The sequence below is a fragment of the Trichosurus vulpecula genome, chromosome 7 (genome assembly GCF_011100635.1).
Source record: "Trichosurus vulpecula isolate mTriVul1 chromosome 7, mTriVul1.pri, whole genome shotgun sequence".
NCBI lineage: Eukaryota > Metazoa > Chordata > Mammalia > Diprotodontia > Phalangeridae > Trichosurus > Trichosurus vulpecula.
Window position 1 is genome coordinate 92,626,314 of NC_050579.1, and position 24,396 is coordinate 92,650,709.

Sequence of the window (24,396 nt, forward strand, 5' to 3'; positions counted from 1 at the left end):
CGCTATGACCCATTTCAGGGCCAAGTAATCCTAATTTTAGTAATTTGCATTTGTCACTTTCCTTTAAGTTCCATTACTGTATGTAGAAATTATACATACAACAGACCAAAATTCTCAATAGATTCTAGAATTAGGGACAAGTAGAACTTTTTGTTTTCATTGGGAGTTTAAAATTCATCATATTATATGTATGTATTATTCCTTCTACAGAACTGTGATCTGGACCAGCAGAGTATAGTCCATATTGTACGGCAAGCCCAGAGAGATGATCAAAAAGGGGATGAATCTGGACAGAACAATCCTGGACTCTCTAGAAGAGTCACAGGTAGTGAACCTGAGAGCTTAACCCGAGTGGACCTTGGTAGCAGCATCCTCCCTGCTTATTCTGTAGGCCTGGCTGTTATTCTGGGTAATGAGGACAAGGATGCACCACATCAAAGTGGAAATTCAGGTAATTTCCTGTGCCTGTGTGCTTAAATGTACGGGTGACAATGTTTTTGCTTTTCCTTATCTTTTTAGAGTATGTGTGAAGAACATTCAAAGCAAGGGCAGATATAGCGCATGACATATTTTAAGGAAGGCTTCTTAAATACCTGGGTATTTTAGAGCATACCTTTTGGAAGACATATTTGTCTGGTAGAAACCATTGGCTGGGAAACTGGGGTCCAGGGGCCTAAATTCTGAGGTGAGTTCATATGGCATACTTGAAATTCTGAGCATTCTATGCAGCATCTATTAAATGCTTACTGTATGCAAAGCACTATACTAAGACTGGGAATACTAATACCAGCAGAAACTCATTATTCTTTGAGATTATTTCTGATTGGAAAAGGGAAAAGCAAAGAACTCCTCTCAAATCCTCCATGTAAAGAGGCTGCTGGTCCAGCCGTCTCTTCATTTCCCCCTAGACTACACTAATTTGACTATGTAGAGCATCTACCATGCTCTACTTTTGACTTTTTGACTTTTGACTTTTCCACCATGCTCTACAACAGATACTCTCTCTCCCTTCCAACCTTTTCAGCTTTCTTTTGTGTGTTGTCTCACTTCTTTAGATTATAAGCTTCTTGCCGGCAGAGATTGTCATTCTTTTTGTATTTGTATCCTCAGAGCTTAGCACAGTGCCAGGCACATAGTAGGTGCTTAATAAATGTTTATTCGTCCACTGGCTATAAAGGACAGGTAAGTGGGAGATGTCCTATTCAAGGAATAGCAAGAAGGCCAATGTTTTTCTGGCCCATAGAATGCATGAAGGGAAGAAGACTAAAAAGGTAGTCCCATAGTAGGTGCTTAGTAAGTGCTTATTGACTTGACTTGAGGGGGCCAGGTTGTGAAAATTTTTAAAAGCCAAATAGGAGTTTATCTTTTATCCTGGCAGTCATTGGGAGTTATTGGAGTTATTTGAGTGGAGTCAGGGGTTGACATGGTCAGACGTGTGAGTTATAAAGATCAAGTTGGCAACCCAGTGGAGAATGGATTTAAGTGGGAAAAGACTTGAGGCAAGGGTATTAAACAAAAGGCTTATACAATATAGTTCAGACATGAGGGGTGGGAGCTTGCACCAGTGTGACACTTGTATCAATGGAGAAAAGGAGACCTATTGGACAGAGGCTCTAAAAGTAGAGAAGTTTTGGCAACAGATCATATCTGTGGAGTAAGTGTGAGTTGTGTTGTGTGCAAGTGTTATTGTCAGCAAGATGATGAGTCTGGGTGAGTGAGAGAAAGATGGTGCCCTTGACAATAACAGAAAAGTTTGGAAGAGAGAAGGGCTTGAAAATCATCTGCATAGAGATAATAGTTAAACCTATGGGAGGTCACTAAGTGAACTCTTATGGGAGAAAAGAAGAGGGCCTAGGGCAGACTCTTGGGAGATGCACCCACCATTAGCAAGTTTGAGGACAGTCCGGCAAAGGAGACTGAGAAGGAAGCTGCCAGATAGGTAGGAGGAGAACCAGGTAAAAACAATGTCATGAAAACCTAGAGAAGAGAGAGTCTCCTGGCAAAGGTGATTGCGAGTCAAAGGGTGCAGAAAGGACAAGAAGGGTGAGGTTTGAAAAAAGGCCATTAGGTTTTGAAATTAAGAGACAGTTGGTAATTTTGGAGGGAGAAGTTTTTAGTTGAATGTTGAAGTCAGAAGCCAAACCACAGAGGACTGAGAAGAAAATGAGAGGACAGGAAGTGGAGGCACATATTGCAGAAGGCTTTCTCAAGGAGTTTAACCATAACAGAGAGGAGACCTATACCATAATAGCTAGTTGTTATGATTGGATCCAAGTGACTGGAGTTATATTTTTTTAGCATAAGGAAGAAATGCATGTGAATCAGCCAGTAAATAGAAATTGAAAATTAGTGCAGAAGTGGTTATAGTAGAAAGTATAATCTGCCAGAGAAGATGGAATAGAATGGGATCAGGAGTGTGTCTAGCAGGGGATGAGGAGTCAAGGCATGTCTTTACATTAAGAAGTTTCCTTTTCTCATTGAAAACTTGTCTCAAAACTTATCTCTAGGAAGCTTACCCCACTTGCACTTTCACAAAGTATGAACAATTAAAAACCTCCTGATCCTCTTTCTAATAAAGAACTTCTAATGTAAGAAAAATAATTACTGCTCATCTAACTCTTCAAGAATGTTACATTGTAGTAGGCTAGAATTTCCAATTCTTTTATAGAGCCCAGAATAATGTGTGTGATTATTAAAGTCAGAAAAGTAAGCAAAATAAACCTGGAGTACCATGAAATCACTTCAAGCTAGAGATAAGTCAGTTTGTTATATGGATTTTCTCCAGTGAGGTTTCCAGTAGTATATAGAATGCTAAAATTGAACCTTAATGTGATATTTTTTAATCTAACAACACATTTACATGAGAATATTCTTTTTTCCCCCTTTTTCTCCATAAGTATTGGGCAGGTGAAAATTTCAGTTTTATAAAAATTAATCAAAAAGCAAAGATCAATCCTGATCAGTTATCATTGGTGAAGATCAACGCTGAAATCTCAGGTCAATCATTTATTGAAATATAATACCTAAAAAGCCAAATTTGGATCAAAGTCTATAAATAGTCAATAACTATCAGTAAAGTAATCCTGTTTGTGAATCTTCGGAAATTGCTAATTGTTACTTTATGCTTTCATGTCAATTGTTGAAACACATATATGTCTATGCATAGTAGGATTGGATGCAATTCACAGAAAATCAGTCATTGTCAATCCTTCAACAAGAGATTGTAATAAATCCATTCATTAATCCATGTATTGAACAGGTACTATGTGCCATATATTTTAATGACTATATTAATAATATCTGATATTTATATAGTACTTTAAGTCTATTAGTACTTTACATTATCCTATTGACTAACTTGAGCCAGAGACTGCAGTTGGTTAAATGTGAATTGTTCGGCGTAGTAGAAGTCTGAGACAGCTTTGAAGTCCAGCTCCTAGGGAAATACTATCAAAAGAGAAGGAGTCAGAAAGTGAACAAAAGGGGAATATATGGAAAAAAGACTGAAATTACCAAATATCTCAGAAGCATGAAAATTTAGTTAAAGTCCTTGACTGTAAGAATATACATTAGCAGGGGAAGATACTGTTAGCAGAAGGGAATTTAATTTCCAGATCAAATAAATGCATCCAGATATCCATGAATAAATATTGCAAGATAAAGGAAAATGAATCAAAACCTGATGAAGTAGAGGACCCTGTAGATTCCCAAGAGAGCATGGAACCACAGGACAAAAGTTCTTAAATGGTTTAAAAGAGAAATGGGGTTTGTGAAAGCAGAATTTATGCCCTGTAGAGAAGAAATAATCGACAGAATAGAATAACATTTGAAGCCATGGAGGTAAATTTTGTGAAAGAAACAAAAGAGAGAATAAGTGATTGCAAAAACAGAAGAGAAAGTTAATGGAAGAAGAGAAGAGAAAACAATAACATCTTTAAAAAATGATCTCCATACAAGCAAGACATATTGATGTCAAAGACAGGGAGAGGATTATAGTCTCCCGGAAGAGCATGGCAAGTCAACAACAACAACAACAACAACTAACCAACATCATAAACATCATATTGCAAGAAATATTAAAAGAAAACTGCCCAGAACTTCTGAACACTGAAAACTGCCAGTTCGTATAATATACAGTTTACCTCGGCAGGAAGCAAAACAAAAATCTGGTTTTCTCTATCTTGGCCAAGAGAATAGTATGAGAAACCAGGTCACAAGCTTTATGAAAATCCTGATAAAGCCCAACAGCATATTCCTAACATACCAAACTGGTAACAGTGTCAGAAAAGCAGATGAGGTTATTCTCCTATAACCTTTTTTTATTTTTTTGAGAAAGCCCTAATAGCTCTTTGTGCCTACTACTTCTTTTTTTTTCTTCAGCTCATTAACCATCCTTTTAATAACAAGTCCTGGAATTTTTCCAGTAACCAAGGTCAAGCTCATTGATCTATAGTTTATAAACTTCACCATTTTTTCCTTAAAAAAAATCTGAACATTTACCATTTTCTGATGTGCTTCTTCTGTTCTCTGTACTTTTTCTCTCCTTCCCCACCAGTTAACTTTATTTTTCTCTAAGGTCTTCTTCTTTATTTTTTTTTTTATTGACAGGCCTTACTTTTTGTTCCCCCTCTACCTCTGCTCTCACAAACAGAAAAAAAAGGGAAAAAGGAAAATAAAAACTAAACCTTTGAAACAACTTATGAATAGCCATGCAAAACAAATTCCCATATTGGCCATGTTCAAAAATACATCTCATCCTACTTCCAAAGATCCCTGAGAGTGGCTCAGCAATCACACCTGCCAGTTATGTCAGTACTCTGGAATTTAATTCATCCTACGCCTGGGGATCTTAGCTCATCAAGAGCTGCTATTTGTTCTCTTCTTGTCTCCCTACCTATCTGGAGTATCCATTCCCTATTAGCAGTTTTTTATTTTGCCCTTTCCAATGCAGCGAACATCTTCCATTGCAGAGAAAAGAGACATAAAATAACTGGTGAACAACTTTGCCTTCTGTCACTCCCTCATCAGTGATAATTGTTTCATTTACCCTAAGCAGCGGTCTAATCCCTTCTTTGAACCTCCTTTTTTCTTCAACATAGCTTTAAACAGACAACAAAGAAGACCCTTTTTTGTTGTTCTTAGCTCTCCCTGCCAGCCTCAGTTCATTCAGTTTTAGCATTCCTGACATTATTCATACATGCCCATGCCCTGCTTTTGTATTCATCCTTGGTTACCTGCCTTTTCTTTCATCTTCTGTACATAAGACTTACCTTTGGCTCTTTCCTCTGAACTCTTCTTAAATTCCCCATATTCCTCTTTACTTGTGAAGCTCAGAAGGAGATATAATGTGCTTGTAAAGGTCTAGCTGGAGTTTGAGGATAATAGGGTGATTGATTACTTCACACTTCACACTGTACAGTATTTCTTTTTGTATTAATATATTTATAGCAGGCACACACTACATATTTTCTGAATTGTTAAATTGTATAACTTAATCATAACATTTAAAATTTCTCTTTTTCAAATGTTAATTTATTATAATTTTCATCAGATATTTTTGTCTAATAAATTTATTTCATTTGTCTCACACACTGCTACTTTAACAAACAGTCTCTTTAGTTAGTTTGTTCATAGTCTTTGCCTACCCAACACATAAAAAACCTCAATAAATTAGTTTAAAACACAGCCATGTTCCAGTTTAACTATGAAAAATGCTGTTTAGCGTGGGTTCCTGTTCCTCCCTCTCACCCCCCCCCACCAAAAAAAATATACGTGCATTATAGAAGTTCTCATCCTTTTAAAAAGCTGGGTTATCCCCTAATGGGTAAATAGAATGGCTGTGAATAAATGGACTAAGGATAGCTGGATCAGTGATGTTAATGTGCTTTTGCTTGAAATGAATGTAGTGAGATCCCAATTAGTGTGAATAAAAAATTACCTGAGGTGGTCACATGTATTTGAATTCATACTATTCGAAGTTATAATTATGTAAAATATTGTTATTATTTCCAGCCCAATGGAAATATTCAGTAAAAATTCAAATAATGCAACCACTTCATGGGATTCTTTATTCATAGCAATCAGAACGGGAGGGAGGTAATAGAGAAATCTAGAAATGGGGAATTTAGAGGCCATTTAACTCACCCCTCTCATTTTGCATGTAAGGAAACTGAGACCTGAAGAGGTAAAATTACTTGCCTCAATATTTATTACCAGTAAATAATAGAGACAAGATTTCAATGCAGTCCCCATAATTTTAGGTTCAGCCTTTTTTCCAATGTACCACATGGTCCAGAGTCAGCTATATGTGTCGTAAGTGTGGTTTGAACCAACGTCTTACTGACTCTAAGGCCAGCTCTCTATTCACTATGCCAAAATAATTTGCCAAAACAAAATGTAATTCTAAAATAATTATTAAAATTGGTAGGCAGATAATGTTGAATTTGGTAAACAGATCATTAGTTACTCAAGTGTAAGTTCTACCACTGACTTCTTGCCAGTGACAGAGTACAATATGGGCTGAAAATATTTTTGCTGGGTACAAATCAGTCACCTGAGTATACTAATGAAGCAAGACAATGAACTGTGAACCGGGTTCCTATTTGGATACAATTTCAAATTTCAGTTGTTTGAAACTTTACTTTAGCTGAGCAAATGACTTTGAGAAAGGAAATGAGTAAATTTCTAAGTGTTCTGCATATCTTTAAAATTATTTTAGATGTGAATTTGGTCCCTTCCATATACTCCTCTGAAATGGCAGACTTGTGACATAGAGCGATTACCCAAAGCATTAAAATAATTTATCAAATTGCCAAGATTTTAATATTCTTTTTCAGGAAAAATGGGTTTTCATCAAATCTGTGCTTTTCAATATGTAAAATTAAAGAACAGTATATTATATGTTAGAAAAAACAGGAAATTTCTTAGCCTGTGGTCTTAGAGTCATGATTCATTCATTTATTCTTTCTACAAATATTTATTAGGCATTCTCTAAGTGTAATATGGAACTCTAAGCATGGGCCGTGAAAGGGATACAAAGATACATAGGATGTGGTCTATGCCCTCATGAAGTTTATATCTAGTTAGAAGGGTAATAGGATAGGTATACACACATGCATACACAACAGGATATAAGTACACAAAAAGATCACAAAGTGCTGTAAGATCGGATGGGGTAGCTAAGTGGTGCAGTGGATAGAGTGCCAGGCCAGGAGTCATCTTCTTGAGTTGAAGTGTGGCCTCAGACACTAACTCTGTGACCCTGGGCAAGTCATTTTACCCTGTTTGCCTCAGTTTTCTCATCTGTTAAATGAGCTGGAGAAGGAAATGGTATACCCCTCCTATATCTTTCCTAAGAAAACTCCAAATGGGGTCATGAAGAGTTGCACACAACTCAATGACTCAATAACAACCAAATAAAATCAGGTAAGAGAAATAAGTGTGGTAAGAAGGTTTCATGAAGGAAGTAGCATTTGAGCTGAGCCTTTAAAGGTGTCAGAAGGTTGGGATGATGGAGAGAGTGTTATAGTCATAGAAACAGCATTAGAAATGACACAGATTTGAGACAGTGTGAAATGTACTCAGGAGACAATGATTAATTCAGAATGGCTAAAACAGATGAGGTTAGTATCCAGTAATGTTTTGGGGGGATTTCTTTTGGAAAAAGTCATTCTTTGCAATTGGTGCCCTACCACTTCCTCTTCTGTAAGCTCATGAACCATCCTTTTAATATGAAGTCCTGGAATTTTTCTGATAACCAAAGTCAAGTTTACTGACCTATTGTTTACAGACCACCTTTTGTTTTTCCACTAAAAAAATCACCGCTAACACTAAAAAACCCCAAAATGAACTGGAAATTTGCTCTTTCTGGTCTGGCACCTTTTCATTTCTCTGTCACCTTTCCTTGCTTTCCTCCCGTCCCCCAACTCTTATTTACCTTTTTGCTTTCTTCAAGTTTTATGCTCAGTTTCTCATCTATGGAGTGAGATGATCAGAGTAAATGTCTTCTAGATGCCCTTCCAGCTCTAAGTCTATGATTCTATGAGCGTGTGGACATGGTTTGACTTTTTGCTCCTGCCTGGAATGCCCTCTAACCTACTTTTTAGTTGTTGAATTATCTCGTATCTCCTTGAAGTCCTCTCTGGTCTATTTATTTCTTACACATAACATTGTTTTGCACCTTTATAATGAAATTATCTGTTAGTTATAGTTTTCAGTACATGTATCTTATTTACCTATTAGAGTGTTAGCTTCATGAGGGCAGGGGATAGGTATTATCTAAAATTGATCTATTTCTAAGAACCTCATTAAGTCATCTGACCACAATAGATGTTCGGTAAATGTGTGTTTGGTAAGGAGGAGTACTGTAAGAAGAAGTGGGATAGGTTTGAGTCAGATAATGGAGGACCTTGAATAGTGAGTCTCGGGACTTTGATTTTGACATTGGGGATAAAGAATATTAATGGCTTTAAGACTCCACTGTATCACAGAATCTTACTGCTAGAAGGATTTTTAAATGGCATATGTAAAATGAGGGTAATAATAGCACCTAGTTCCCAGGTAGATAAAGATGTTGTAAATAATAATAATAGCTGACCTTTATATAGCATTTACTGTGTGCCAGCACTAATAATTGTAAAGCACTTAGCACAGTGCCTGGCACATAGTAAGTCCTTTATAACTATTAGCTGTCATTATCATCATTATTATTACTGCTGCTAGGTATACAGCCATTCAGTTGTATATAAATATGACATGTATAACTGTAAGCAGTTATCTTCAGTTAATATTTTACAGCAGGTCAGCGCATTAATTAAGCCCTTTCCACCTGCATAGAATGGTTCTAGATACAAAGAACTACATTATGTATCACCTTCCTTCAAGGAGCTAAGGTTGGAGAGATGTGACAATAGACAATGTAAATGTAGAGAAAGATAATCAGGATAATGCTAATCCATTGATTTCCCTCCAGAACCTAACAGACAAAGAGGTAATAAACTCTTAAGGTACAAAGAAGGATTTTTACTTTGTTAACCTTTTGCAAGGTGTAAACAATTTCTTCTGCTCAAAACTGATGAAATTAGAGGGTGATTAACCCATTGTCTGGCCAAAGATCAGCGATGCCTCTAGTTGCACTATAAAAAGATAGACTCTTTCTTAAGAGTCAGTGGAGGTGAGAGCTGAGGCAAAAGATAGCCATACTTAAGGATCTAGAAGGCCACATGTGGCCTCAGAGCCACAGGTTCCCCACCCCTGGTTATCAGCAGTGTCTTTATACTGGCTAAACTTTTAAAATCAGGACTTAAGAAAAGGAGGGAACTCTGGATCTTGCCAATCATTGGTTATTTATAATCATTTCCCTCAGAACAGTTGAAAGAGATGCTATGTATAGTAAGAAGGCAAGTGACTGGAATGAATAAGTCTTACAGAAAGGAGGACTCACACTGGGTGGGAGTCATAACTCAAAGCTAAACCACGTATTTTAGAAGGGCCAAATAAATCTGAAATTTTCATTATTCACATATCACTTCTCTAGGAAATATAAGTGATAATCAGTTTCTAAATAAAAAAAAGTCCAAATTTTAGGCATAAGGTTTCTCCAACCTATAATACATCCCTTTTATCATGGACGAGATACTGATTGATACAGAAATTGTGCCTGGTCAATACATGATCAATAATGAAATCTCTTTGGCATTTTCTATCGTGGCCATTCACATTTTGTCAGCCATAATTGTTGGAAGGTTTTGCCTTGTATACCTAAACATGATTTGTATTAGAGTGAAAACTGGGTTGAAGAGTAAGTGGGCTTGGGTGTTTAGTGTTTGGTGTTTACTAGTGGCCTGGAGATATTGTTCTGATGTGTGTACACTTTCCTGAAGTCACCTCTACCATGTAGTTTTGGGATTAAGAGTGGGGGTTGATAATTAAGTGCTAGAATAAATGGAGCCTGACTTAATTTTATGCTGTTGTAATGAGAGGCCTATACCTTGTAGCACCTAAGTCTTTTCTCTCATGGCTTCCTTAATGGCAAATAAAATAAATCATTTACATTCTTTGCTCTTTGAACCCTGAAGTCTTTTTGAGGACACTGGATATGAGCCAACATTAGAAGATTTGCACTTGACATAAGAGTGTGAGCTAAGGCAGAGTATTTACTGCTAGAGAAATCTATCTTGGAAATCATTGGAGCATTCTAATTAATGTTGAGTGTGCCAAAAATTCAATTGGTCTATTTACATCTGCTTTCTCGATTTGTTCTGAGGGAAAAAATTAAGGAAATAATTATAAATCTTGTAGTGAATATTAACTGGTTCTTTATAAAACCTGCTCTCAAATTTTCTAAATTTGTTCACAATAAATAAGTGATAAAAAATTTATAAAACTGGAATATCTTGCAACATTTAATCTTGAGAGGCTTCTTTAATAATACCCATGGAGCCCCCAAAGTAATACAGATGACTCATTAATCTTTATAAGGCTTCTGTGAGGAAAGGAGAAAAATAGTACCATTCCCATTTTATAAGAGAAACAGAGACTTAAATGACAAGGATTATCAGTAAACAGGCTAATATTAGTAGTTAATTAAGTATTCTAGGGAATGTCATTTTAATAAAATTTTCTATGATATGTCGTACGATCAGTTAAGAATCAGCTGTGGTCTTTTGTCTTCTAAACTTTCTGCATTTATAGTTGTGCGCTATGATAATTGGTGTTCACAATAATGAGTGTGAGGCTTTGCAATATTCTAAAGTGCTCTCTAATCTTTATTCATTAGAGATTAAATTACATTTGGCATATTTTCAGTTAGAAGCAACAGGGTCTAGTGGATAGGAGTGAGTTCAAGTTTCCTTTTGTGACCTTGGGTGAGTTTTTTTTTTACCTGTTATTGTTCTAGGCAACATTCAAAGATGAAAATATGCTACCTTATATTAGTAGAGAGGGTTTCTTCCCTGGGAGTCCTCTATATCAATGAAATCACAGAAATAGTCCCCTATCCCCCTGTAGTTTTACTGTGTATATTTTATTATTTTTTGAAGATAGGTAGTCTTTGTATTGCATACATGTTAACTTTCAGTTAACTAAAATACACCATTAACTACATCATTCAAATACTGGGAGCTTACTCTAGTTAGTCTCCTTCCACCTAGCCCCTCTAACCCAGTCATTACCCAAACGCTTCAAGAAAATGTCAAACAACTGTTTTAACTAGTTTCAGAGAATTTTTTCTGTAAACATATAATATCTCCATGAAGGTATCCTCCATGTGTAAGTAAATATGCAAATAAGTACAAAATGGCAGTGGATGATAGCACCCCAATATGTATGTATACTAGTCATGGATGTGGGTAAGGGTTCTCTTTCATCTTGTAAATTTTTCCTCACCAATATCATACTGAAGATAGAAAAGGAAGTGGGTATAAGTGAACAACAAGTACACTGATAAAGAAATCCAAACAGTGATGACATCTCTCTTTGTTTGGTTCTGAATTGGCTCAGAAAAATATACTTTTGATTTCTAAAGGCTTTTGATTTACTTCATCTTATTTATCTCTGTTTCTCCTTGCATTTTCTCCTGTAAATAAAATTTGTGATAGTCAATCAGTATGATTGCTGAGGGACCAAAAGATTTGTTATTCCACACTAGGTATTCCACACTCTAGGTCTCATGTCTCTCAATTTTTTCCAGACTGCCCATTCCTCCCAAATATCTATTAGCACAGTTGTGAGGACAAATAATTAATGGCTAATCCTTCCTCTCCCCTGATTTATAGCCTTGGAAAAAGGGTATTATTGCCTCTGAGGGAGCCACTGACGTTGAATCATCTGACCCAACTTGGTCAGATGAGTACAGTGACACCTCCATCTCTATCTCTATCACCAACAACATTAGCAATGGTCTTTTGTAGGGAAAACCCCCAAGACCAGGCTGTCCTTAGTACTGAAAAGTCTACGTGTGCTAAGATGGAGGATAAACTTTCAATGCTACAATTCTCATTTAGGTTTTTCCCCTTCCAGAGTCTTTATTCCAGAAATGTCTATAAAATATTCCCAGAAGCCCCATTTCCACTTCATGAATGCCTGATAGATTCTGATCAGTCATCTCAAATCTCCATGGAGTTCTCACTTCAGGGTAACTTTAGGTATAGGGCATACAGACCCCAGATTCAAGTATCAGAATCTCATAAAATTCCTTTTAAAAAAAAAAACAGAGATTCTACTTCAATACTCAAAAATTAGTCAGTGAGAAGGGTCATTTACATTTATGTTGATCTTCATTATATTTAGTGAGTCATCAGGAGCAGAAAGATAGGTAGGAATCTTCACATTGCCAAAGGGAGCACAATTCTTTTATTAGAACTAGCAGAAGCCTGGAGAAATAAATGTGTTCATGTTCTCCCTACTCATAGAAAACCTGGGTAAAAAAGCACACACTTTGGCAAAAGGTCACATAGGTGCCTCAAGTAACTTTATCAGCCTTATCTTGCCAACAAGTGATGAATGACTGCAGTTTAAGGACAATTAGTGCTCAGCTTAATGATGCAGGACTCATATTCTAAGTGAACAATGAGACGAGATGGATGCACACTGATTTAAATGTGATCAAGTAGGGGCACACGTTGTCAGATCCGGTTCATTGTATGAAGCAGCATGATGAAAATGGAATATTGCTGATGTCTCTTTCCAAGTTCTTGTGTATGCAGTTTACGCAGTTTCAGTAACTCAGCAGAACTTCGTGGACAACTTTTCAAATTTACAAGGCTGCTCCCAGGATGTTGGGTGCATTTTTAATGGGATTTTCCTTTTCACAGAAAACTCCATTTCAACAAAGCACTTGACAATCTAGTAGCAGCAAATGCCTTGATGCGGGATGATGTAGTCAGGTATGATCTGCTTGTCTTCTTAGATCAGTACTGTTTGTAGTTTCTCTATTTTCATGGAGAGAAGACAGAGACAGCCTTTGTGAGTAATGCTTCTTTCTGCCTTGTTGTCTATTAATCATTGGTTCTTGCTGGGTGGGTTGGTATCTTCTCCCAAGCTGTGAGCCTTTCCATGACAAAAGAGGCATAGCAAGACCTGTTCATTCTCTAACTGATGATGGTCACTGTCACCCATCTTCAACAGGAGTCAAAATACTAGATTTTTCATTTATTGTTTTAGCTTTTTTTTTACCATGTTTTTCTTCTTTAGTTACTCTTTTTTAGATATTTTTAAACAAGTTACTGTGATCAGGGTTATGTGTACTACAGATCCCAGTTTTTTGCATATTTACCCTAAATGTGAGTCATGGAAGTCATGTGACTTCCTAGAATGTTACTTGGAAATGGTGCTCTAAGAATTGCCCTTATCTAAATAAAAAGAAAGTCCCTCTTTTGAGACTTAGATGTCCTCGTTGATTGCTTTGGGGTTATCTTTGATTCTTCTTCTTCCTCTTTTATTACTAATCAGTTTATAAGCCCTGTTTCCCTTGCTGCAACATTTCTCCTATTTCTCCTGTTTCCCCGTAGTCTTCATTTCTACCAGCTCTATTTTAGGATATCACTTTACCTTCCTAATTGCTCTTCTTGGTTCTCTGATCTTTTGTATTCATCGATTTATCTTGTGTGTCACATTTGTGCTCAAAAAACTTAAGGAACACATACATAATGGTCCACTGAGCAAAAGTCAGACTCCTTGGTCTAACATTCCAGACCCTTAACAATCTTGGCTTCGGGTTCCTGTTCCTGTATTATTTTTTATTACTTAATTAGGCACTCCATACTCTACCTAACTGGGCAGTTCTCTGCCGATCCTCCCCCACAATCCTTAATGTTCTCTGCTCTCTTGCCTCTGTGATTTTGTTCAGACTAGTCTCTCTTCCTGGAGTGTTCTATCTTTCATTCTTAGCCTGTTGAATTTCTTACTATTCTTTAAAATCCCATATAATGTTTCCCAGTTCCAAGAAGCCTTCCATGATCTCCATAGTTGGTTTTTCCTCAAACTTCCCATATTATTTGTTTGTACAAATTTAATGCTATATGATACTGTATAATTTAGTTATCTACATCTGCATCTTTCCCTCCACTAGACTGAAATCTCCACCAAGACAGGTTCTGTGTCTCATGTAAATGATATCTGTCCCCTGGCACTTCAGATAGTGCTTTGAATAGAAGTTTATAAAAATCTGTTGTATGAATGGATAAATTAGTATTGAAGGAATAAAGACCTAGCAGCTTTATGTCCTGGTGTAATTTTTGATAAGTAGCTATTATGGTACAATATACAAGAAGTTGGTGGTGGTCTGAGGAAGAGCTGAGAGTCCTGGCTTTAATGCATTAGGAAGGTAATGTAGAAGAGTGGAAAGAACAATATATTTAGAATCAAAGGACCTGCGTTCAAACCCCCAACTCTGACACGTACAATTTCTCTAACTTCTTTGGAGCTCAGTTCTTCATAAAGTAGATTTCCAAGCGGGGCGCTGAGTAATTTTCTTCTTTTGAAAAAGGGGCCGTAGGGAACCTGTGGTGGGCAATCCACAAAACAGTAAACCAAGTCACATAGCTAATAATTGTTAGAAATAGTACCTTCTTGCTCTAGATTTATGATCTTACCTATTGACTGTCATTTAACTTCTCAAAGACCTGAACAGTTCTCTAAGTTATAGATGAATTGCCAAGCTGCATCACAGAAGGTAGCTTTTTTCATTGGGAGTTCCCACCCCAATGAAATTACAGGTCAGGATCTCTTAGCTGCTCCTCCTCCCCCAGCCCAGTTTGTATGTTGACACCAGAAAATAAATTATAAGTACAGGTAATAACAGTAATAATAATAACAACATTTTTATTGTACCTATGTTCTACGCATAGTGTAAGTGCTTTATAAATATCTCATTTGACCTTTACAATAATTCTGGGAGATAGGTACTATTATTATCCCTATTTTAATCAATCAGTCAATAAACATTAAGTGCCTTCTATGTGCCAGGCACAGGGATAAGTGCTGGGGATGCAAAAACAAAAGAGGCAAAAGACAGTCCTATCCTCAAAGAGCTCATTTTAGACTTGAGGAAACTGAGGCAGACAGGTTAAGTGACTTGTCCAATGCCAATAGTTAATAAATATTTATGATCCTAATAATAATAATAACTAACATTTATATAGTGTTTCCTATGTGCCAGGAACTGTGCTAAGCATCACACAGCTAGTAAGTGTCTGAGGCCATGTTTGAACTTGGGTCTTCCCTACTCCAGGCCTAGCTAGTGCTTTATCCACTGAGCCATGTAGCTGCCTCAGGTGCCTGCAATATGTTTCTTAATTCATTCTTTTCTATGTGGTAACTTTTTTTGAGAGATAATGGGTATATTTGGAAAGGTCCTAGGAGAGACCCAATCATACATCTGTTATTTATGCCCTTCTTTCACAAGTTACTGATCAATGAACCACAATTAGATAAGAATGCCTTTGATTGATACTCAACAGAATCCAGACCAGAGACTAAACTATCTTTCCTTTTCTTGCTACCACCAACTTGTTAGCTGTACAGCCAATATCTGTTAGACCCTGTAATTGCCATTGACTCTACAGATTATGTTCCCTTGTGCAAGATTTCTTCTCTCTGTTATAAAGCAGTTTTGTTTTGTGTTACCACATGATGTGCAACTTTTTGTGGCTATTTGCTTATGATGCATAGTTATCTTGGTGAGTTCCTCTATGTATTACTGGACACATAGCATCAGAGTCGTACCAATAGATGGTACCTATAAAACTCACTGTTTTTCAAGTTATTCATGATAACTTAAAGGCCATTTTAGTGATTAGAGAAGGAAATTCAGTCTTTTCCTAGTCTTAAGGGGTCAATTCCAAAGCAAGTCAATATAGGCTCTCCAAAGTGGTTTGGGTAATTTCAGCTCTGGTGACAGAGGCAGACAGTCATCAGCATCAGAAAGTACCTTGATTTTAAAAATCCGTATTAATGTTTCTCTCCCTACCTTTCTCTTCTCACCTCCCTCCCCGCAAGACCTCCTCAATCCGCCAATATAAGCATCCTTACAAGGCATAGATAGTTACAGCTCTACCTTGACCAGCTTGGTTCTCCATACTGATATTTCACTGTTTTTGTCTCTGAACTTCCTGACCAGATATTTTGCTTTTTTCTCCCCAGAATTCAGAGTTCACTTTCATTCTTGGAAAATTCAACCAAAAAGTCTTGTTTGTTTGCTTATTTCTTTCTCAGACCTTGTGCCCTTCATGAATACCTCATCCCATAATAGATTTTCATCCTAAAAATTCTAAACTTAACTATAAGCAAAAATAAACATCTCAATTTATTCTAAGAGATTGTGCAGATAAGCTTCTAAAGGCACTTGTCCTAAAAAGAGCAAATAACAGTTTGACTCAGGCTTACTTGAACCAGGCTCATATCATCCCTTGACTTTTCTTGAGGAAATGGTCAAGGTTCTCTCAGCTTTAGGATGGAAGAATTAGGTATAAATTCAGGAATCTCTCATCTAAAATGCATAGACCATAGTGGCAGAAAAGGACGGATAAAATTCTGTGAGGTATCAGATTATTGTGACCTGTAATCCAGAAGCAGTCATGATCTATTTCACATGAACAAGTTTGATATTGGGTACTGCCCCCAAAAGTTAATACTCTCTTGGGCTTTTATGTTCCATCCAGAATTACTCTGAGAAATCACCAAATATTGCTTATGTAATGGGCAGCAGTATGTTGGTAAACATTTATCACTTGACTCTCCAGAAAAAAAGTCTACCCAGCACACTTTATTTTTTATTTTTTTGTTTTTTTGGCGGGGCAATTGGGGCTAAGTGACTGGCCCAAGGTCACACAGCTAGTACATGTGTCAAGTGTCTGAGGCTGCATTTGAACTCAGGTCCTCCTGACTCCAGGGCCAGTGCTCTACTCACTGTGCCACCTAGCTGCCCCCACACTTTTAAGTTTACTCTGAATAATTAACATTTTCCTCCATCACTTTAGACAGTCAGAAAACAAGAAATCAGGTTACATATCTAATAATCGTTAGAGAAAGAATTTGAATTCAGGTTAGTGATTGACATTCTTTTTGGTCCTCTTCTTTCCAACGTGGGGATATTCATGGAGACATCATGGCTTTGTTATGGTGTGAGAAGTAGGGAGGGCACAGATATTTAGCATTTTTTTTCTCTAGAAGACTAGAAAGAAGTGATGGAAATATGAGACTTATGAACTTGAAAAGTTCATGGAAAAGAAGAATCTCATATTCTCAACAGCTGTGAGAATAAAGGCCTTTTCCTCTTTACCTTTTTCCCTGTCTTTTAAAGAGATTCCAACTCTTCCTGCCCTGTCCCCTTCCCACAGCTTCTTTTTCTTTCTACCTTTCTAGCTATATCAGGTAACAGTCCCCATTCCCTTAGGGTAGAATCGTATATTTCATGGGGACCACTGAATTTCAGCCTCTACAATTTTACAGAAAAGAAGACTGAAGCACAGAGTGGTTAAAGTAACTTGCTCAAGGACTGTACAACTAGTAAGTGTCTGAGATGGATTTTGAACTCTGATGCTCTTGTCTCCAAGTCCAGTGGCCCATTTGTAAAACCATACTACCTTAAAGATAGGGAAAGGGACACTGAATTCCATGGGTTGCACTAACAGACCTTCAAAGGTCCTTTCCAATTCTGAGATTTTATCCTTGAACCACTATAGTAACTACTTTGTTCTCTGCCTTCCCCTGGCTCCCCTGAATTTGTCTTAATTAATTCTTGTATTATTTTCTCACCGCGAATAGCAAAACAGATTTAATGGTACATTTCCAGCTAATTGCCCCAATTAGCCCTGGCCAGGGCAATAGTTGCCCTAGAACTGAAAATGTTAGTTTTAGCTTTGGGATGCTTTTGTTCTTTTTAATTCCTGAATAATGGCTTTCTAACATCTGGAATTGTCTATTTTTCATGGCCTCCACTCCCTCAGTAGACTGATTCTCTAGGCCTAATAAAGACTCTGAGTGTTTCTGATCTTGAGAGACAATATGACTTGAATTGATCGAGATAGTTATGTAATGGCCTATTTTTCTGGACAAATCACAAATCAAATTTCTAAACTACATTTTAGATAGTTAGAAAGATAGGTGGGTAGGTAGATAGGTAGGTAGGTAGATAGATGGATAGCTAGATAGCTCTAGCATTTATTAAATGCTTATTATGTGCCAGGCACTATAAGTGCTAAATATACAAAGAAAACAAAATAGTCCCTACCGTTTAGGAGCTTACATTTTAGTAGGGGACAATAATAAGAGGAACTAGAAGGTGAAAAGAAAGAAGGATACTCTGACTTGTATGGTCAAGGCAGCTGGGGTGGTGGCACAGACTGGAGATTGAGCTGGAATTGAGGGGAGATGTGTGACTGGACCTACCTAAGATAGGACACTCCTGAGCAAGGATTCATTGATTCAGTGACTGGGTGTCAAGGAAGAGTCATCCTTAGTTGGGTAAGGCAACTGTTGGGGAGGTAGAGTGGGCTGGAATAAGCTGAGAGTGAATTAGTTTTTAGTAACTTTCACATTTATAATTTTTTCAGGTTAGTTCTAGGTCAGGCAACAGTGTGTTTTGTAGTTCCATCTCTGCATTTTGATAAAACTTTAGATTGAACCTTAGAATAACATACTATTGCCCATTGCCTTCTTGAAAATTGCATCAAAATGAGATCCATAATCCATTTAAAATGACCTCCTTAATTCAGAACATACTCATCTTGTTACTGTCAGACATGACCCCTCTGTAACCACTCAGCAACTGAACCAGATAACATGGCGTAGCAAGTATAGAGAGGTGGTTATTTTTGTTCATGTCCTGCTTTCAGCCTAAAATGGAGAGCAGAATCAAAGCCTTAATGTTTATCCATGGTTTCCCACTTTTGGTGTGATTTACTATCATTTGTCTGAAGGGAACCATCTAGTTATTAACACGGTTTTATGCTGCTCTTCTACCAATATTGCCTGTAAGTACGCATTATTGATGGATTGATGATGGTATAACACATTCATGAATTATAATGTTTTCTGCCCTTGCTGATTTCAACGAATCAATAACTTTGGAAATGAAGGTGTACATAATTTCTATAGGGAATTATTTCTAATTTGAACTGCATAATTAACTCATTACTCTTTTTTTCTTGGATATTTTCTTAAGTAAGATCCAAGGACAGGCCAGGGACCCAAGAACTTTCCTTATAAACATAGCAATATTGTATGCAGAAAATGCATATTTATTTTGCCACACTATTCAGAATAGCATGCTAAGTGTTTGGAAAGCTGTTTGATGAGGATAGCTATTACTTCCTTAGGCTTCTCTAATCATGGAAAAGGTTTGTTTGATGCATCAGTTTTCTATTGTTACTTCAGACTGGTAACTATCATATCATCATGGTTCTCCACAAAGATAGATTTTTATTATTTTACAGTCAGCCAAATGATAATTTCTTAAGCATCATAAGTTTTGGGAAATGGTTGCATGACTTACTCTGCTCCTCTCCACCCTAATGATGGGAAGCTGCCATTGATAAGTCCTTGAATATACTTGGAGGCATTCTCTTGGGCTTATTAACCCTTGGTAACTCTAAGCTCTGTACAACTTCTTGGTGCTAAATGTAAAAATTTATATCCCCTCTCGACCTTCCAGCAACAGCAGAAAGTGATTTTATAAGACATTAGCATAATGGAACCTTTTCAATAAAATGATGAATTGAGCCCATTTCAGAAAACAGAACACACACTTGGTAATTTATTGCAGTCACTGCCATACAGGGGACCTCATTCATATCATATGCTTTTAACTCTGATGAGAATGGTGCCATTTCTCCACTTCTTACTAGTCTGCAAAATTCACTGAGAAGAGAAATGTTCTTTCTAATGGAGCCAGCAGCACTTGGGGGAATGCTTATCTTGACATGACACAATTATCTCTCATGAACATTCCTAATTGCCTTATTGTTTATAAGGCTATTTCATGTTAATTGAAGCCAATTGCCACTCCCTAGTGTTTTGAGGATGGAGATAGAGAGGAGTTGCCTCTTTGAAATGCAAGTGGTCATTGAGCATCTGCGTGAAGACCTCCAAGAAGGGGAAACCTATCACTTCTCCAGGCAGCCGATTCCCTCTTTGAACAGCTCTAATTCTTAGGAAGTTTTTTCTTGACATCAAGATTACATTTTCTTCCTTACACCTTCTAACCTTTGCTCATGGTTCTGCCCTCTGGAGCTGCTTGAAAGACCCTCCCAGCTATCATGTCCCTCTTGGTACTTTGCTCTAGACTAAACATGAACAGTTTCTTCAGTCAATCCTTGTATGACATGAACTCAAGGCACTTTGCTATCTTGTTTTCCCTCCTGGGGACATTGTCCAGCTTAACAGTGTCCTTCTTGAACAGTTATATCCAGAACTGAACACAGATGGCATCTGACAAGAGGATGCTGTTCTCAAGAACAAACCCCAAAATCTGAAAAACTTTTAGAAAGAATTTTTATTAGGTTATTTGGCAAAGGAGAGCCAGAAAAAGGTGTGACTCCCTCTCTAGTTTTTATGAGGTTACATCATATGAGTTTAGACAAGAACATTTGCTGGATTGGCTACACTTAGGTAGTAAGTAGTTTCTGGAGAAGGGCTATTTGAGATGTATAGCAGGTAAGTATGCGTATTCAAATTTGGGAACAAACTGTGGGTGGACCCAAAAACAAAACCTGCCTGGGATCTAGGCAGTCCTTGCAGCTATACATGTTACCTAGAGTATCTCTGAGGTCAGTCTGATCTCTACCACAAATTTTTGGGTTAGACAGTTTCTAGCCACATCAAGCTTGGTTCATATAATATTTATAAAGGACAAATAATAAAATATTTTACACATAAGAACTGTGGGACTCTCATTCACCTTTCCTTGTAGCTATGCCCATCTTAATCCACCAATTACAGATATGTAAGAATTGGGTGCTAAGATTAAAAAAAAAACACTCAAAAATGAGAAGATGATTAACTTAAATATCAACATATTTGCTCTTGTTGCCAGTCCTAAGGCTCTATTTCAGTTTGCTTTCAGTTTTCATTTTGTTTTCTTAGAGTTCCTTAGACTAGTGCATGATGTGAAGTCTCCTTTTGTTATACTTATTGACGTATCATCAATTCCATAGGAACTTGTCTATACCAAGGACAAGGGAATCATAGAGACACTGATTGGAGCTGTCCTATTAAAGTGAGTTATGGTGTGCTATACTCATATCAATTATACAGATACTTGGAATTTTAAAATTTAAGTCACTTAGAACAGAACCTCTTTTCATTTCTTCTAAAAATAAGATTATATTGGCGAAAAACATCAGCTACAACAAAAATATATTTTAAAAAAATGGTCATTTCTGCTTCGAAACCTTCAGGTTGGAAAAGATGGCAAAAACAGAAAATGACACATTGTTGATGGAGCTATAGGAAATAGACACTTTAATATACTGTTCGTGGGACCATGAATTGGCCCAGCCATTTTGGAAAACAAGTTTAAACCATACCGAAGAAAGGACACACATGTACACAAATCTTTATAGCATCTTTTTTTTGTGGTGGCAAAGAATTGGAAATTGAGGGGATACCCATCAGTTGGTGAATGACTGAACAATTTGTCATATATGAATGGACTACTATTGTTCTATAAGAAATGGTGAGCAGGCTTCTGGAAAAACCTGGAAAGATTTACATGAGCTGATGCTGAGTGAAGTGAGCAGAACCAGGAGAATATTACCCAGGAACAGCAACATTGTGCAATGACCAACTTTGATAGACTTAGCTCTTCTCAGCAATACAATGACCTAAGACAATTCCAAAAGACTCATGATGGAAAATATTATCCACATCCAGGGAAATAACTATGGAATCTGAATACAGATTGAAGCATATTGTTTTCCCTTTCATTCTGATTTCTCTTTCACAATGTGACTAATGTGAATATATGTTTAATGTGACTGTACATATATAGCCTTGCATGCTGTCTTGGGGAAGGGGGAGGGGAAAAATTTGGAACTCATGATCTTATAAAAGTCAATGTTGAAAACTAAAAATAATTAAACTTTAAAAAAACAAACTATACCTAAAAAGTCACTAAATTGTATATACAGTTTAGGCATGTTCTCCAAAGAGATCAAAGAAAGAAGACCACATATGTAAATATATTTATAGTAGCTCTTTTTACAGTAGCAAAAGACTGGAAGCCAAGGAGTTATCCACATATTGGGAAATGACCAAACCAATTATGTTTTGTGAAGGCTGTGAAATATTATTGTGCCATAAGAAATGATAGAACATCTGGTTTCATAGAAAACTACAAAGATCTTTATGAACTGATACAGAGTGAAGTGAATATAGGAGAATAATTGATACAGTAACAGTAATGTCATAAAGACAGTTTTGAAAAACTTTAGAACTCTTATCCATGGTGGACAGAAGATAAAGCATGTGACCCAACTCCTGATAGAGAGGCAATGATCTCAAAATGCAGAATGAAACATGTCTGTAATGGCCAATATGGGAATTTGCCTTGCCTGACTGTAATATTTGTGGTAAAGATTCTTCTCTCTATATATATATATATGTAGTGCATGTGTGTACATGCAAACACACATACTTACCATTTAGGGTGATTGAGTCAGGTATGTAATTGTGTGTTTGATACTTTAATACCTTCTTTGGTGGCCCATACCTGTGATATTATTGGTGTAGGGAATTGTTTTAACAACCCAGCTAGCAGCTTCGGTGGGGGCGTAAGATCCCTCCCCAACAGCCGGCACCCAGGGGGCTGCCGGGACCCAGGAGGCTGCCGGGAAAGCACAGGTTCTTTTTATCTACTTAAACAAGGAAAGCACGGTGAAGGGGTTGACCAGCTTACTTTAATCCAGCATTCATTTAGCATACAGACAACATTTATTTAGTTCAAGGGGAAACACCAGCATTCAGTTAGTTCAGGGGAGCATACAGACAAGCATCAACAGACAGACCAAATACAGATTCATTGACTTACTTCAGGGGAAAAAACCAGCACCCTGAGGTTCAAAACATTCATTTAGTTCAGGGGAAAAACAAACCAGCACCCCGAACCTCAAAACCAAAATACAGACAAATTACAAATATCAACAGACAGACCCAATACAATTCATAGTTACCAACATCTGGGCTTGGCCCGAGAGCAAGGGCTGGCCCAGAGTCATGCTTGCTTGCCGCTGCTCCCACACCAACCAGAAAAGGAAAGAGAGCTCTTCAAGCTGTCCTCTCCCCTCTTATAGGGCATTTGACATCATCAAACACCGCCTGAATGACCAGGGCCGATTGGTTCTTGACTTGGCCCCTCCCCCTAGCGTAGACATTAACACCTCCCCTCAGCCAGCCCCATGACTCATCACACAGGAAGTTTTCTGCTTCCTGACATGCTCTTTGGGCTTCCTGTCCTGGAAGAGCAAGCCACAGTGTCCAGAGGCTCAATGAGGTAAGCTGAGTCATTCAAAGAAAACAAAGGCCATTCTGGTTACAGGAATGCCCAGTGAAGAAACTTACACTACCAATGCAACCTGCACCCACTTTGAAACTTATAATTTTGCGGGCAAGTAGGTGGCGTAGTTCATAGAGCATCAGCTCTGGAGACAGAAGGACCTGAGTTCAAATCCAGCCTCAGACACTTGATACTTACTAGCTATATGACCCTGGGCAAGTCACTTAACACTGATTGCCTTGCCAAAGAAAAAGAAACTTACAATTTTAAAGTGCTTCTTGGAGTGCTAAGAGGATAAGTGACTTAACCAGGGTAAAGATAGGTGGTATGTGTTAGAGGTTGAGCTTAAACTCAGGTCTCCTAGAATTCAAGGAAGGGTATCCAGTAGCTAGTAGCTAACATTTATATAGTGCTTTAAGGTTTGCAAAGCACTTTACATCTGTTATCTCGTTTGATTCTCACAACAACCCTGTAAGGTGCTGTTATTATCACCCCCATTTTACAGATGAGCAAGTTGAGGGTGAGAGGAGTTATGTAACTTGCCCAGGTATGCACAGCTAGTTATTGTCTGAGACAAGATTAGAACTCAGATCTCCTTTATTAGGGGTCCAGCACTCTATTCAGTGCACCATCTAACCTAGCAACTATTCCATTGTGACTCACGTCTGTAGTGAAGACCAATTTTTCTTATAAGGTAAACACGTAGGTGCCAGAATTGACAATATTGTACTCAGTTATATCATTTTCTAATGACTTTGGTATCTTTTAAGATGGAAAAATCAGTTGATGTCACACATGAACACAAGTTTAAAAAAAACAATTTTTACTGGAGTATAACTTTTTTCCTTCCTGGGATTGAAGAAAACAGCAGGAGTGCCATTTGTCCCAACATACTGTACCTTAAC

The 24,396-nt window shown here is 37.4% G+C and overlaps 1 protein-coding gene across 1 annotated transcript in view; it reads left to right on the forward strand.

Annotated features, from left to right (window-relative positions):
- Positions 1-24,396, forward strand: part of PRKN (parkin RBR E3 ubiquitin protein ligase) — a 1,915,523-nt gene that overhangs the window by 632,975 nt on the left and 1,258,152 nt on the right. The window contains exon 3 of the mRNA XM_036765946.1: positions 211-451. Coding sequence (XP_036621841.1) covers positions 211-451 — 241 coding nt within the window. The remainder of the gene's footprint in view (positions 1-210; positions 452-24,396) is intronic.